General features: G+C 42.4%; 1 protein-coding gene across 2 annotated transcripts in view; it reads left to right on the top strand.

Moving 5' to 3' along the window:
* PLXNC1 (plexin C1) overlaps positions 1-15205 on the top strand; it is a 332800-nt gene that overhangs the window by 249271 nt on the left and 68324 nt on the right. For both annotated transcript variants that reach the window (XM_055585371.1, XM_055585362.1), the window contains exons 8-11: positions 1212-1359; positions 4744-4831; positions 7108-7210; positions 7353-7454. In XM_055585371.1, coding sequence (XP_055441346.1) covers positions 1212-1359; positions 4744-4831; positions 7108-7210; positions 7353-7454 — 441 coding nt within the window. The remainder of the gene's footprint in view (positions 1-1211; positions 1360-4743; positions 4832-7107; positions 7211-7352; positions 7455-15205) is intronic.

The following is a 15205-nucleotide window of genomic DNA, read 5'->3' as shown; positions in this document are numbered from 1 at the left end:
CCGTGCAGACTCGGCGGAGATCAGAAGTGTAACAGAAGACAGACACCTCCCGGTGGTGAGGGCTGTCACTCCTCATCGCGGCTGATAAGCTGATCGCTTCCTATGTCCCTAGCTTCCTAATATTTAGCCCACCTCCCCACCAGATCCCCTGAGTGCACCTGATGCACAACGGGTCTCCCACTGACATATTGTTCTCTTTAACTTTCCTCTTTTTTCCTTCTTCTTTGCTTTCTTTCTCCTTCTACTCCCTTTTCCTCCTCTCCCCACCACATCTTCCCCCTCCTAAATATAAACAAAACAATTTGTGTTTAGATGAGAATGCTTCATATCATAAAGATCTAAAATCTCCTAAAATTAATGCATATATTTAGTACAATTCCAGTTAGACTCACAGTCCCATCACCCTATTTGGGTAAAATGATCATAAAGTTCATATGGAAAAAATAATGTCTAGAAAATGCTAAGAAAATTATGAAAATAAAAATAGATTTACCATAAATATATTTAAATCTACAGTCTTGAAAATTTGATGACACTGGAAAAGAAGTGGATCAATAGGTAACTGGAGCAGTGCAAAGTTCAGAAATAACTTGTAGGTATATGGTGATTTAATATATGAGAAAAGTGGTGTTTCCGTTCAGTTGGGAAAAGGAACTTTTTTAAAAATAAATGCTTGTTACCTAGCTGATTAACCATCTGTGTAAAAATAAAGTTGAGCCTGTATCTTATCCTTTGTATAAAAATAAATTCCAGATGGATTAAAGATATAACTTTAAAAAATAAAACAACAAAGATGGTGAAACAATATTATATTTGTACACAAGCAAGAGTTTATAACCAAGACAATTTGTATTGATCATAAAAACATATTATATAGGGTAAAACATACATAAACTGCAAGACAGACAGTACATTAGGAGAAAATGTGTCAGAAATATGACAGATAAGGATTAATATCTATACTATACAGACAGCTCTTAAGAATTGATAAGAAAAAATACATACAAAGCAGAAAAATGGTCTAAGAATATGAACATGTGATTCACAACAGAGAAAATTAAATAGCCAGTAAAACATCTCTTTCTTTCCATCAGCAATCCAAGAAATTCTCTTGTGGCAAGTCAGAAAGTCAGTTCCTTTAAGGCTCTAGGGTGGATAGAGACGATGGAAGAACGCCACATGATTTGGTTCCTGTATTTTCTTCCCCACAGACGACAGTGACGGTGGTGGGAAGCTTCTCTCCGAGGCACTCCGAGTGCGTGGTGAAGAACGTGGACACAGGCAGGATGCTCTGCAAGGGTAAAAGTGTGCACAATGAGACCTGCGCCTGCATCATCCCGACCAGGACAGCTTACAAAGGTACGTGCACTCCACTGGTTCTTATTATCATTCTTAGAAAACGAAGAAGGCAAGAGAACCTCCTGAGCCCAGAGTGCCCAGGGGAACAGGTTAAATGGTAGAACTTGAATAGCCTCACACTGGAGACTCCCTCTCCCCAACTCCCTGCACCCTCCCTCAGTCCCCCTCACCTTTGCTCCACTCCTCCTGTGGCCGCAGGCCCCTACTGTTACCTGCGGCTAGAGAAGGATGGAGACTGGCAAATCCCCCCTCAAGTTGCTTAGGTGAGTGGCAAGCCAGAGACCATTGAACTTGACCCTTCCTAGATGGTTCAGATAGTTCAGGGATCTGAAAAGCTGGGAGTGCCCTTGGTGAGGTGAGGAAAGGAAATGGCCAATATTTTATCATCTTAGGTTCATTGCATTCGTTCATTCAAACAAGAAATATTTATTGAGCATCTGTGTGCCAGACACTGTGCTAGGTGGTAGGGATACCATGACTGAAAGAGACTCATCTGTTCTTTGCTCACAGTATTTAGAGCCTCTTGGGTTAGCAGCAAGTGACCAGCACCGGACAGTGCCGTGTGCAGCATGCAGGGAACACAGCACGCTGTGAGATATACGTGAAGAGGACACCTAACTAGACTTGGGGGAGCAGCGAGAGGGCGAGGAAAGCTTCTTGGAGGATGAGTAGGGTTGAGCTGGACAAAGAAAAAGGGGAAGAGGATTCCAGGCAGAGCCCAACTAGTGTGACCGACCAAAGGAAGGAAAAAGCTTTGTTTGAGGAGCCAAAAAAAGGTTCTATGTGGTCAAGTCAAATGGGGTAGAGAGTGGAGTGACAGAAAACAGATGCCAAAGAAGGTACAAAGTGTCTGGCACAAAGTAGCCGTTGATGATCAAGACTTTTTGTAGAATGAATGGCCACAGGTGGAGAACAGGGCTGGAGGAGGGAAGGGCTGCATTCCGAAAGGTCTGACAGAAGGGAAGCACTTGCAGTGATTCAGGTTGAGGGGACTGAGAGTGGAAGTAGCCGGAGCCAGAGAAGGGGATGGATTCAAAGGTTGGTCAGGGGTGGGATGAATTGGGAGTTTGGGATTGATACATATATATACTATTGATACTGTGTATAAAATAGATAACTAATGAGAACATACTGTATAGCAGAAGGAACTCTGCTTAATGCACTCTGGCGACCTGAAGGGGAAGGAAATCCAGAAGAGAGGGGATGTATGTATATATTTGGCTGGTTCATTTTGCTGTACAGTAGAAACATAATATTGTAAAGCAACTATGCTCCAATAAAAATTAATTTTTTAAAAAAGATGGCTAGGAGTTACAGTGTATGAACTGAGGATTCATGAGTTTCTTTGGGTGAGAATGACGTGGTGGAGTCAAGTGCATGGTTATTAAAATGCAGGTCTTGCTCACCTGGAACATAAGCTTCTGAAGTATTTGAGATCACCGCGAAAAGCTAATTGATTGCATTCTTAAAATTTTTTAATCTTTGTTTTAAATTGAAATGCAGTTGATTTATAATGTAGTCAATTGTTTTTAAAGCCTCTGTCAGTTTCACCCAACCGTTCGTCTGCCCTTTTCTCTGGATGCTTTATATATTCTGAGCGGGCAAACACACACACTTCCTACCTCCTGCATCCAGCTAGCCAGTGGCCATTACCAAACCTTTGTAGTCTGTAGTAGCTTCATCCCTTTCACCAAATTCTGTCTCCCTTCTGCTTTGAATTCATCTTTTCCATAACAGCCTTGATGGATTCTGCTCTAATCATCCTAATCATTCCAGTTCCCTCTGGGCACCCCCACATGCACCCCAGTCTTGGTACCCAGGTGATGCATGGAACTTGAACCACTCATAAGGTATTTCCTTGGCTATCCTGTCATGGTGCTGTTTCACCTAAATTTTTTTTTGTCTCTTCTAGAATAACTGAATGCTTTCAGAGCTGAGATCATATATACTTGTTTCCTTGTGAGGTTTCCCAGGAGTGTTTTGTGCACAGTTGATACCCAGGAAAGCACAACTCTTGCTAGTCTCTATCACTGGACACTTGTAGATTCCGATGGCATGTATGTTTCCCTGGGAGTCCCTCAGTGCTTACTGTCCATACATTCATTCTGTTAACAGTTATCAAGTGTCTGTTCAAAAGCTCTTGCTGAGAGGTCATGCCAGCCCTCCAAACCTCCTTGTCTTTGGAACAGAGCATTATCATTTGCACAGAGACCCACTTTATGTGAGCAGAATTTTATGTGGCATCCTGGCTTTCAGAATGAATATTCCTGTTGTAGAGAAGCCTCTCAAAGTAAGCGTTTTCAGACTTTTGGAATCAAGTACTGATCATATTTCAGTAGGAAAACTAGAGGTACCAACAAAGTTAGGCCAACTTATTAATTTGTCAAGGGAAGACTTTTTGTTTTTAAAGTATCATCTGCTCTCCCCATTAATTCATAAAAGGAAGAAGATACTAATACCAAAATGGGTGACAATGAAAATATCACAGAGGAGCCCTGGTGCCTGGACACAATGGGATTTGAAAGGCACCCCCCTAGGCTGCTGCCCCCAAACCTGGCAACACACAATCAGTACAGTATGTGGGGAGGATTACAAACCCAGATTCCCAGCACACCCCAGGCCTGCCAAGTCAGAGTATCTAGGAATATAGCTCTGGAATCTGTATTTTCATCCATTTCTCAAGTGATTCTGATACACAACCAGATTTAGGGATCATCTTGGATAGAGGATGTAAGTTACAGTGATACAGGAAATAGGCCGTTTTTCTCTCATGGTGATTTAGCACACTGTTTATCATATTCCTTTATTCTTTGGGGGTTTTCTAACTGATGGGTAGGTTTTCAAAAGCAAATAAGAAATCCTTCATCGTAGATTTGGCAACAGTTGACTCCAAGAAGATCATGGCTCCCAGCCCACAGGAGCCACACTTCGGAGTGTGTTGTGTAAACATTTGTAGTGTGGGTTCTTCTGAAGGTGCAGGGTTTCTTTCTTCTCTAACATTCTGGTTATCATGTTCTAGACAGTTCTTGCTCAGTGACTTGTTTTATTCTTATGCTGTGGCCAATTACAAGCTGAGATAGTGATTCTGGGGAGAGGATGAGCTGCAAATGGGCTGTGAAATGGCTTTTTCCTAGTGATTATCCATGGGAGGCCTGGAACGAGGTGGGCTGGGGTCTGTTTGGAGGCTTGTGCTGTGCGCTTCGGCTGCCTGACGGGAATGGCCCCGGGGAAGAGGCCACATACTGATGGAAATGTTAGCGAACAGCTGGCACACTCCACCCTCTATGTGGAGGAGGCAAAAAATATTTATTTTCTGTATTTCCGGCTTTGCTCAATGATAGCAGAGCTTCGCCGTCACTGACTGCTTTTCCCTCTTTGCTCCAGATGTTTTAGTTGTCAACATGACGTTCTCATTCGGTTCCTGGCGTGTGTCAAAGAGATTCAACTTTACCAACTGCTCATCATTAAGAGAGTAAGATTTTATTTGAAATGTAAATATTCTCTCATTGGTTTTAATTTATTTATTTGCTTTACTCTCCCATTTCCTAAAGAACTCTTTTGTGGAGGAGAACTTTCCAAGGCGCCTTTTGGAGCGTGGCCTAATGGGAGATAGGAGGGCCCCTGAGCTAATCAGCTGGCTTGTTCAAGCCCCACTAAGTGAGGTGGTGCAGCCAAGAGGCAAAGGACTGTGCCCGGGTGTATTTTACCCACAGGGAAATACATCTTCCTCCGACCCAGAGGTGGCCTTGAAGTAATAGGCAAAAGGGTGCAGCTAGGTTATCTACGGATCAGAATGACTTTGGGAATTTGAGTCAAGGAAGAGAGTGGAGCATGAGGTACAAGGAAGTCACAGTTAAAGACAAGAGAAGGCGGAAGTCTCTGTCATCAAAAGAACAAGTTAGGACTTCCCTGGTGGTCCAGTGGTTAAGTGCCAATGCAGGGGACACAGGTTCGATCCCTGATCCAGGAAGATTCCACACACCTTGGAGGAACTGAGTCTATGCACCGCAACCACTGAGCCTGTGCTGTGCAATGAGAGAAGCCACCCTAACTAGAGAAAGCTCCTGTGCACAGCAATGAAGATCCAGCACAGCCATAAAGAAATAGATAAATATTTTTTTTAAAAAAGAACATGTTAATCATGACCCACACTTCTGTACCATGTTTGGCCCTGTTGAGCTGCATACCCCCTTGAATTAGGACCACACTTCCCTCCTTGCTTCTAAAGCAGAGTGAAGGCAGAGAAAAGATGTTTCCCAGATTCCTGGTTTTCCAACTGGAAAATGGGATGGACGTTTCCATGGAAATGATAGGAAGCTGTCTTATTAGTGATTTCGTAGTTCTTTCAATGGTTTGCTTGACCAACTGGATGAGTACCAAATGTAGGTTTCTTTGGGTCTGGCCTGGGAACCATTGTTTCTTCAGGGAAAAGGCATCAAACTCGAAGCTGAGTAGGGAGGCCACCCTACAGCTATATGGACAGGAGCTGCCAGACTTTACCTTTACCACCTCGGCATTCTGAAAGAGGGGCTGAGTTCAGTGATTTCTAACAAAACAGAATGAATTCAAGGAGGGGAAAAGCTAAACTTGTTACAGAAAGCCTCAAAAGTCCATGAAAATGGGGAGGGGGGGAGAAAAAGGGAAAGAGTTAAATAGAATTGTATAGCTCAAGGAGAGTTTAAACATAATACAGCTCCCCACCTCCAGTTGTAAAGCCTGGCGAAAAGAAGTGACTTGCCTCGGGTGCACAAGGAGGTAATTAAGAACCAGATCTCAGACCCACAGCTCCCCAGAGGGTGAGTGCCCGCCCTTTCCTGCCCTTTCCCTGGATACCTACTTCCTTTTGGAAAGCACTTAGTAAGGTCATCACACCTGAGGGTTAGCAAGCGGAGTGCAAGGCGCAGACCTGCTTCGAGTGCGCTTCGGTGGCCTGGTAAACACTTAGGCAAGCCTGTGCTTGCTTGCTTTCTCCCACCAAAACTGCAGTTTCTGTAGGTCAGAGTCTCAGGGTGCCTTGGCATCTCTGGAAGCATATCTGAAATGCGAATGTGTCCCCTCTCCCTGATCTGGTCCTCTCCTTGTCCCAGAGGCCAAAGGTCTCTCTTGCTTCCCTTAGCTACACTTCCAGACCCACTTCAATTTCCATTTTTATCGTTCTTGCTTTAACACTGATTATCCTATTAAGTGCTTTTCCAGTCTTCTGCTGTTATCCATGCATGGTTGTTTGATTAGTAGACACAATTCTTCCTTAATTTGATTAAAAAGCAAACAGTGGCACCCTGTTTTCTGCGCTTGCCAAGGTGGCACTTTTAGTTTCCCATCGTCCAGGCACTGGGCAGTGTTCCTGCTCCAGTGAGGGTGGGCTTATGAGGGGTGAGGAGATCAGTGTCCAGAGGGAAGCTTACCTGAAGGTAGACGAATAGCAGAACCAGATGCAGAAACAGATTCAGTGGTTTCTTGTCATCTTCCAAAGCAGCAGGTGACCCCAGCTTCAGGTTTCCGTGGCAACCCCCTAGCAGGCGTCATGATGGTCTGTCAGCCCCGAGGGCTGCCCAGACCAGGGCGCAAAGCCAGTAGTCTGTCCCTAACCTGAAAGAACGGTCCTGTCTCCCCTGGGTTCATCACAGTCTGTCTAGGGACTTTTTTTTTTCTTGTTTTTAATGCTCACACACAGCATCACAGAGGGAAATTCTAGGATGTGTGTTTTTCTAAAAATGCAGGAATTACTTTGGTTTTCTGTGTTGCCAGATGTCCAGGATGTATCCGAACTGGCTGTGCCTGGTGTAAAAGTGAGAGAAAATGCATCCACCCCTTCACAGCTTGTGACCCTTCGGATTACAAGACGAACCAGGTAAAGTGACGTTTTTTTGGTAGTACAGAGTTTCACCAAAAATAAATGTTTGTGACCACCCAGCCCTAGCCTGTATTTTGTGTTTATTTCAAACTCTGAATTTCCACCCATTGGGATGTTGAAGGAATGTTCTTCGTTTCAGGACCTCTGTCCAGTGGCTTTTCAAAAATGGACACCACCCAAAACAGCAGGAGGAGGAAGATTCAAGGAGAATATGAGTAATAGAACCACTTGGGGCTTGCAGGTCAGACCCTGTTTTTGTATTGATGCTGGGAAAATCCCCCTTTAAATGACAGTAACATCTGATACTTTGGGTTCCTTTTAAAAATTCCCTATTTTGCTTTCTACCCAAATTCCCTGTTTTACCTTTGGTTTTTAACCAAGCTTCATTTAATTGGCTCAATACATCAGAGGCTGCACACTCACATAAAAGAAATTAAAAATCTATAATTGTGAAAAATGATGTTCTGGTAGAAGTCAAATTTTGAACCTGACGTTGTGATCTCAGGAAGAGTTAGAGGGACGTCTAGAGCACATAGCACTGAGGGGATTTCAGATTTTAACCACGTTTATGATTGCATTTCTGAGGGGTATAGGAGGGCTGGGCGTGTCTATGCAAACCGTACAAATGAATCTCTTTGAACTGCTTTTCTTTGTAGAGACAATCTAACCAGTAGTTAATAGTGTCAAAACAAAGAGTTGTTTCTATGTAATAAATATACATTTCTCTTTGTGTCTCAAAACTGTCGTTCATGAAAAAATAGTTTTCACGGAAATTTCTTCGAAATTCCTCTTATTTTCTTCATAGTAAGTCACCAAGCTCAACTGACAGACGTGTTTGAAAAGAGAGAATATAACCCAGGAGACATTTCTGGGCAGAACGTAATTGATGTACTTACACCCAAGTGCTGGCGCCATTCAGTCAAGGGAAGTTAACTGAGCATCTGCTATGCAGTGAAAAGCCAAAAAGGACAAGTTCTTCTTCTCATTAACCTTGGGTCTAGTGGGAGCAGACAAGTCAAACACAGTAGCGTGTTTTGTTCTCAAAGGCTCAGTGTTCTATTTCTTGACTAATCTGTGGCTTTGACATATCCATTTGCTGCTACCTAAGGTCAAGTGCCAATATAAATAAGTAGCACACTTTTAATCACCACCAAACAGTTGAGAGTAAGTGTAGGTGAATTCAGTAACAAGCAGAGGGAATGGGAATCAAAATGGATTATGGAGTTAATTAAAGGCATTAGAAAAGCTTGGTGTGCCGATATCTTCAGACTTTTTAAGCCTTTGAGGTTTTATTAAATGATGAGCCACATCACTCTTCTCATTGGTTGATGAAACTAGGGTGTAGTGACAGGTGTTTAAATCAAAAAGGCAGTGGCTTTTTAAAAAAAATTAAACTTCTCTTTTGCTCTTGTTTCAGTTTTTTTTTTTTTAATTGGTCAAATACATATAATACAAAATGTACCACTTTGCAGTGTACAGTTGAGTAGTTAAGTACATTCACATTGCTCTTAGTCATCCCCACCATCTATCCCCAGAACATGTTTCAACTTGCAAAACTGAAACCTCGTACCCATTAAACAGTAACACCTCCTTTTCCCTTCCCCTTGGCCCCTGGAAGCTACTGTTCTACTTTCAGTTCTCTGTGAATTTGACTACTCTAGGTACTTGAGATTAAGTGGAATCAAACGGGCTTTATCCTTTTGGGCTCATTTCACTTAACATAATGTTCTCAAGGTTCATCTGTCCTGTAACATGTGTTAGGATTTCCTTTCAGGCTGAATAATGTTGCATTGTTTGTATATATTATGTTTTGTTTATTCAGTCACCCATTGATGGACACTTGTATCATTCCATTGATGTCTTGGGTTGCAGACATCTTTTGGCTATTGTAACTAATACTTCTGTAAATGGATGTGTACAAATACCTCTTCAAGACCCTGTTTCGGTTCTCTGGGGTATGTACTCAGCAGTGGAATTGCTGGATTCTATGGTAATCCTGTCTTTAATTTCTTTAGGAACTCTGTTCTGTTTCCTTACCTCTCAGCCTTTTTACATTCCCACCAACAGCATTTCGGTGTTGCAAGTTCTCCACATTCTTGCCAACACTTTTTTTTTAATAGTAACCATCTTAATTTGGTATAAGGTGGTATTTCACTGTGATTTGATTTGCATGTGCCTACTGTTTAGTGACATTGAACCTCTTTTTGTGTGCTTGTGGGCCATTTGTGTGCTTCTTTGGAGAAATGTCTGTTCAATTGTTCTGTCCATTTTATAGTCAGATTGCTTGTTTTTTTTGTTGTTGTTGAATTACATATATAATTTAGATATCAGCCATGTATCAGATATAGGATTTGCAAATATTTTCTCCTATTCCATAGATGGCCATTGCACTCTGTTGATTGTATCCTTGGATGCACAGAGGTTTAAAATTTTGTCCAAGTCTAATTTATTTTTTTAAATATTGTTGTCCGTGCTTTGGGTGTCACATCCAAGATATCATTGGCAAATCCAATGTCATAAAACTCTTATTCTAAGTGTTTTATAGTTTTAATTCTTACAATTAGGTTATTTGATCCATTTTGAGTTCATTTTCATATATGGTATAAGGTATGTGTCCAACTTCATTCTTTTCTGTGGATATTGAGTTTCCCAAGACAACTTGTTGAAAAAACTGTCCTTTCTCCCATTAAATGTGCTTTGCACCCTTACCAAAAAATCATGTGCCTATATATGCAAGGGTTTACTTCTGGGCTGTATATCCTATTCCGTTGGTCTATACCCATAAAATACTGTTTTGTAATAAGTTTTGAAATCAGAAAGTGTGCCTTCTGAGATTTTGTTCTTCTTTTTTTGTGATCGTTTTGAAAGAAAACATTTTATTCTGAGATAATGTAGATTTGCATGGAGTTGTGGGAAAGTAATACAGAGAGACCTCATAAAACCTATACCCAGTTTCTCCCAGTAGTAACATCTTGCCAAACAATAGCACAATATCACAACTAGGATTTGACAGTGACGTCTGTCAAAGATACAGTCAAGATACAGATCAACTCTCTCACCTCAAGTCTCCCCCATATTGCCTGTCTGTGGTCATACCCGCTTCTTCCTCCCCTCCCACTTGCCTGTTTCTGACCTCTGGCTACCACTAATGTGTTCTTCATTCTGTAATTTTATTATTTCAAAGATTTTATATAAATGGAATCATCCAGAGGTACCCTTTGTGAATTGGTCTTTTTAACTCAACATAATTCTCTGGCAATTCATCTGCATTCTTTTATGCATCAATAATGTGTCCCTTTCTATTGCTAAGTCATGGTTCAGGCAGTGACTTTTTACATTTTTATTTTAAAGAAAAAAATACAGTCACTGCATCCTGGTTTCCTGTATTATGTCTTCTTGACCCTTTTGACATATGTGGTTGAAAGAACTGGGGTCACCAAGGAGATAGGAGAAAGCTGGAAATAAACAAAAGCCCAGACCTGTCTTCAGGGTTTCTCTGTGCATGACCTTTGGCGAAAGACCTCTTTTTGATGCTGAAATGTTTTCTTTAAATACATGGGGATTCCCTGGCTGCCCAGGGTTTAGGACTCCGTGCTTGCACTGCAAGGGGTATGGGTTCAATCCCCAACTGGAGAGTTCAGATCTGGCAAGCTGCATGGCATGACCAGAAATGAATGAATGACTCAGTTCAGAATGGACCACTGGGAATGGAGTATTGTCACCGGATGGATTTCTCCTGCTCTGTGATACGCTGCTGTCTTTTCCTTATCATGTGGAATGTGTAAATCCAGACTTCCAGTTTGGCCCTCAGGTTGGCTTTGAATGAAGCATGGAACACTCTTCCTAGCAGAGAAGCCATCAAAGGCTTTCTTTCAGTGCATCTTCCACGTCACATACATACTGAGTACTTCCTACGTGCCAGGCATGGGGACATGAGATGTGAGTGAATGGTACACAGTCTTGGGTGTCCTAATGCTGAGCTTGGATTGAAGATCCCTACAGGTGTTGGATCACGCACCGAATATATACCAATACACAGAGCTCCATGGATACCATGAGGAGGATACACATGAATCAGGAACATCTCTTGTCATCAGTCTTAAGAATCTTATGTGTACATAAGCACAGAAATAAGAATAAAAGATAGAAAATAGTAACCTAGGAAAGGTACCAGGAAGTACACAAACCCTGAGAGCCCCTCTGTGCCCGGGGCCTTGTCTTAGTCATTCCTGATTATTTAAGCCCAGGGCCTGGCAGTTAAAAACACTTCATCAGTGCGGTTGGTTAAGTCTTTGATTGATGGATGGATGGATTGATGCAAGATGGCATGGAGCCGATAGTTAAGGGAAGAGACACCTGGAGATGGGGTGGGTCTTCTAAGCATAGGGCGCGGGCATTGCGAAAGCATAGTGCATCACAGAAAATTCCAGTGCACCCCTTATGGGAGACCCCAAGTGATTTAGTTTGGCTGGAGCAGAAGGATGCAGGAAGTTATGGGACAGAACAAGGTTGAAATGACCCTGGAGCCTGCATCTATAGAGCCTTACATCTTGTTTTTCAGTAGCAGTAGAATGTTCTTCAAGACTTTTTTTTTTTAATGCATGAATAAACTCATCTGAGAAGGAAATGGCAAACTACTCCAGTAATCTTGCCTGGAGAATCCCATGGACAGAGGAGCCTGGCAGGCTATACAGTCCATAGCGCCTCAGACAGTTGGACATGACTGAAGCGACTTGGCATGCGTGCGAGCATGTGGAACTTACAAGAGAGGGCTCCTGGCTGACTCCTATTTGCCTTTGTTGTCCTCATACTGTTCCATGACCCTGTGAACCATCCCTTGACCACAGCTTAAAAACATGTCCTGTCATGGCAGCTCCCCCATGGGAACCAGGAATGGACTTAATGATATCAAACCAGAAAGAACCCCAGGGGGCTTCATTAGGGGCCGCATCATCGGAATAGGGCAAATAACTTAAAAATCTGTCAATATATTTGCCCTTTGGATGGAAAGTATTTTCAACGGTCAGGGCCAGTCTCTGTCAGAAACAGTTGGCCTTGTCACCCTGCCCTAACCTCTTTTCCTTCCTTTTCTTAATAATCTTATATCTGGGGCCTCCACCTGCCAAGAGAAGAGGTGACTGCTCTGTCTTTCCTGTTCTCAAGGAAAGGTTCTGAAGGTCTATGATATGAGGTTGTTCTAATATTTGTTATACTTATCACTGCTGGGTAGAAACTCATGGTACAAAGCCATGTCTTCCTGCTCTCGGGAGATTCACATTCCTTCTCTTTCTTGTGAGTTTTCTTCTCTTCCTCCATCACGTATGATGTGCATTTTAATTCCTCACAGTCAACCCAAATCACCTCATTCAGGGTCCCTGCCTTAAAAAGCAAAGTCAAGTTTAACATGTGCCTTGAGTAGCTTCTGTGGGCCTAGCACTGAGCTGCGTGCTGTGGGGTTCTCTCTTGTATTCATTCATTCGAAATGTGTTTATTGAACACCTACTGTGTGCTGGGCAGAGAGGCAAAATATGTGCCCTTGTGGAGTTTATGTTAAGAACTTATAATAGTTGGGGATGCATTGTTATGAAGCTTCTTAGTGTGTACGACAGAAAAAGCTATAAGCAGGAATGCCAGAATGTGCAAAATTGACTAGGGGTGGCCCGTATTTGTGAAGCCTGGGGTTATATCCTGAGCTCAAAGTGCCTCTTTATTGGAGCTTTACGATGGGCCTGTTTTCCCCACCTGATAGACAAATGTTGGCTTGCACAGGGTCAGTAGGCGGTGAGTGATACACACGAGGTTTGAACCCAGGCAGTCTAGGCCACAGCTTTGACCACTAGTATACACCGCATGGGGCTTCCCTTGTAGCTCAGTTGGTAAAGAATCTGCCTGCAGTACAGGAGTCCACCTGCAATGCAGGAGACCCAGGTTCAATCCCTGGGTTGGGAAGATCCCCTGGAAAAGGAAATGGCAACACACTCCAGTATTTTTGCCTAGGAATCCCATGGACAGAGGAGCCTGGCGGACTACAGTCCATGGGGTTGCAAGTGTTGCACACGACTTAGCAACTAAACCACATATACTGCATGACCTCAATGTAGCATCAATGATAAGAGTCAGTCTGGAAGGGACTTCTCTTGGGTGGCCTGGGCAAGCTGTCAGGAGTGTGCGTTAGTGTTGAAGGCTTGGGATGGGGTGATAGGTTGGAGCATAGTTGAAGAAAAGGAGTTGGACCCAGGCAAGCCTGGCGTCTTCCCCAAGATGGGAAGAGCAGAGAAGGCTTGAGATGGGAAACCGAGGCCCTCGGGAGAGGGGAGCACCAAGCATCTCATATTGAAGTTGAAGCTCAATAGAGGGATGGGTTTTGATTGGTGGTGTTAAATCTGCAAGCAGGGGTCTCTAATGGAATGGAGGTGTTGCCCGCCCTGGTCACAGAGTCCTGGGTGCCTCAGCCAGGTCTGAGGAATCACATTCAGAAGGTTCCGTGACCAAGAGTAGCTACCTGATGGACTGGCCTTGGCAGCCTCCCCTTCAAGTCCCCCAGGTCAGAGCAGCAAGCCTTGATCTCTCTGCACAAGGCTTTGGTCTGTCACCTGCTCGGAAGTCTCCAGCTCCATCTCAGTTGGAATTCTAACTCTTGATAATTGCTACGACCAAATGGCGGTTGCATCTCAAGCTCCCTAGGACCAGTCCCTTCATGGATGGGTGGGCCATGAAGAAGCATTCAGCTGGGGGCTGAGCATCAGATGGACACGATGTTTTTGTTCCAATTAACGCTCTCATTTTTCTCTGGTGGGACTGTATTTTGGTGTTCTCCTTCTACACCTCACCTCTTTTTACACTTTACCATCTCCACTGCTGATTACCACTCTTCTCAATTTATACATTTCATTAATATATTACTTCCATCCTTTTTGGTCATTAATAAAGATGTTAAATAATTCTGAACCAAATTCTCACCCCTGTAGGGCCCTATAAGGCACTTTCCTTTAATTAGTTGTGCTACCTTTCATCTCTCTCATGTCCTTTGGTTTCAGATTTCCAGCTGGTTTTTTTAATCCATGTGACTTTTTATCCAGTCTCGTCTGAACTAATTTCACGAGTGAAAATCTGAGAAACGTTTTCCTTAATGTTGATTCAGGTCCAGGCTTACAGAGAGCTTTGCTGTATTCAGATTTTTTTTTGGAAACAGATTAATAGAGTACAATTTGGTCTTAATAAATTGAGCCTTCCTAATGTACCTCTTTCTAATATTCTTTTCAATCATAATGGTAGTTTCTCCATTAATGTCATGGTAATTTGCATTGTGTTGATGTCAGGTTTCACAAAAGGTACTCTTCCTGTCAAGAGTAATCCTCTTAGACCTTTCCAGAGATAACTAGTTCTTAGTGGTTGTGCTATTTCCGGTGTCTTATAATGACTTTGTTTTTAAAAAAATAAAATAAAATAACTGGGTATTCTGTAATCACCTAATTAACCAGTTTCTAATGTGCTTTTTTAAAATATCAAATAGGCAGTGATTTAAAGCCAGAGTTCCAAATATTTTATTAAATAATTTAAAATTGTGCAGCCATTTAAAAATAACTCTTAAGTCTTTAAAATGTAACTGACAGGAAGTAAACTGTTCTGAGGTTAATTGTTGGGCAACCCAGGGCTCTAAGGGTTAGAGCCAATGGTATTTTGATTTGATAAATGGAAATCCTTGGGCATAGGATGAGGGAGGAATCTCACTCCACAGGGCTGTAAGGAATAATCTCTTTGCATCAAGCTAAATTATGTTTTTAAATTAACCCCTTGTATGTGTCAGCTTATGGGACCTGCTACTTCATTTCAGGTTATGAGTGAAGTCTTGATTCAAATACAGAAATAGATCTAGAATACTGAGTGTGTGGCGAGATCATTCTTGGCCTTTTGTATGTACTGGATTTTTAAAGACTATTTATCAGTAAAAATAGCAAGTGTTGTATTTCTAAGAATTGTAGGCATATAGTA

Source organism: Bubalus kerabau, chromosome 1, assembly GCF_029407905.1.
Source record: "Bubalus kerabau isolate K-KA32 ecotype Philippines breed swamp buffalo chromosome 1, PCC_UOA_SB_1v2, whole genome shotgun sequence".
NCBI lineage: Eukaryota > Metazoa > Chordata > Mammalia > Artiodactyla > Bovidae > Bubalus > Bubalus kerabau.
Note: the sequence above shows the minus strand (reverse complement) of the source record. Positions and strands in the feature narration are given on the sequence as shown.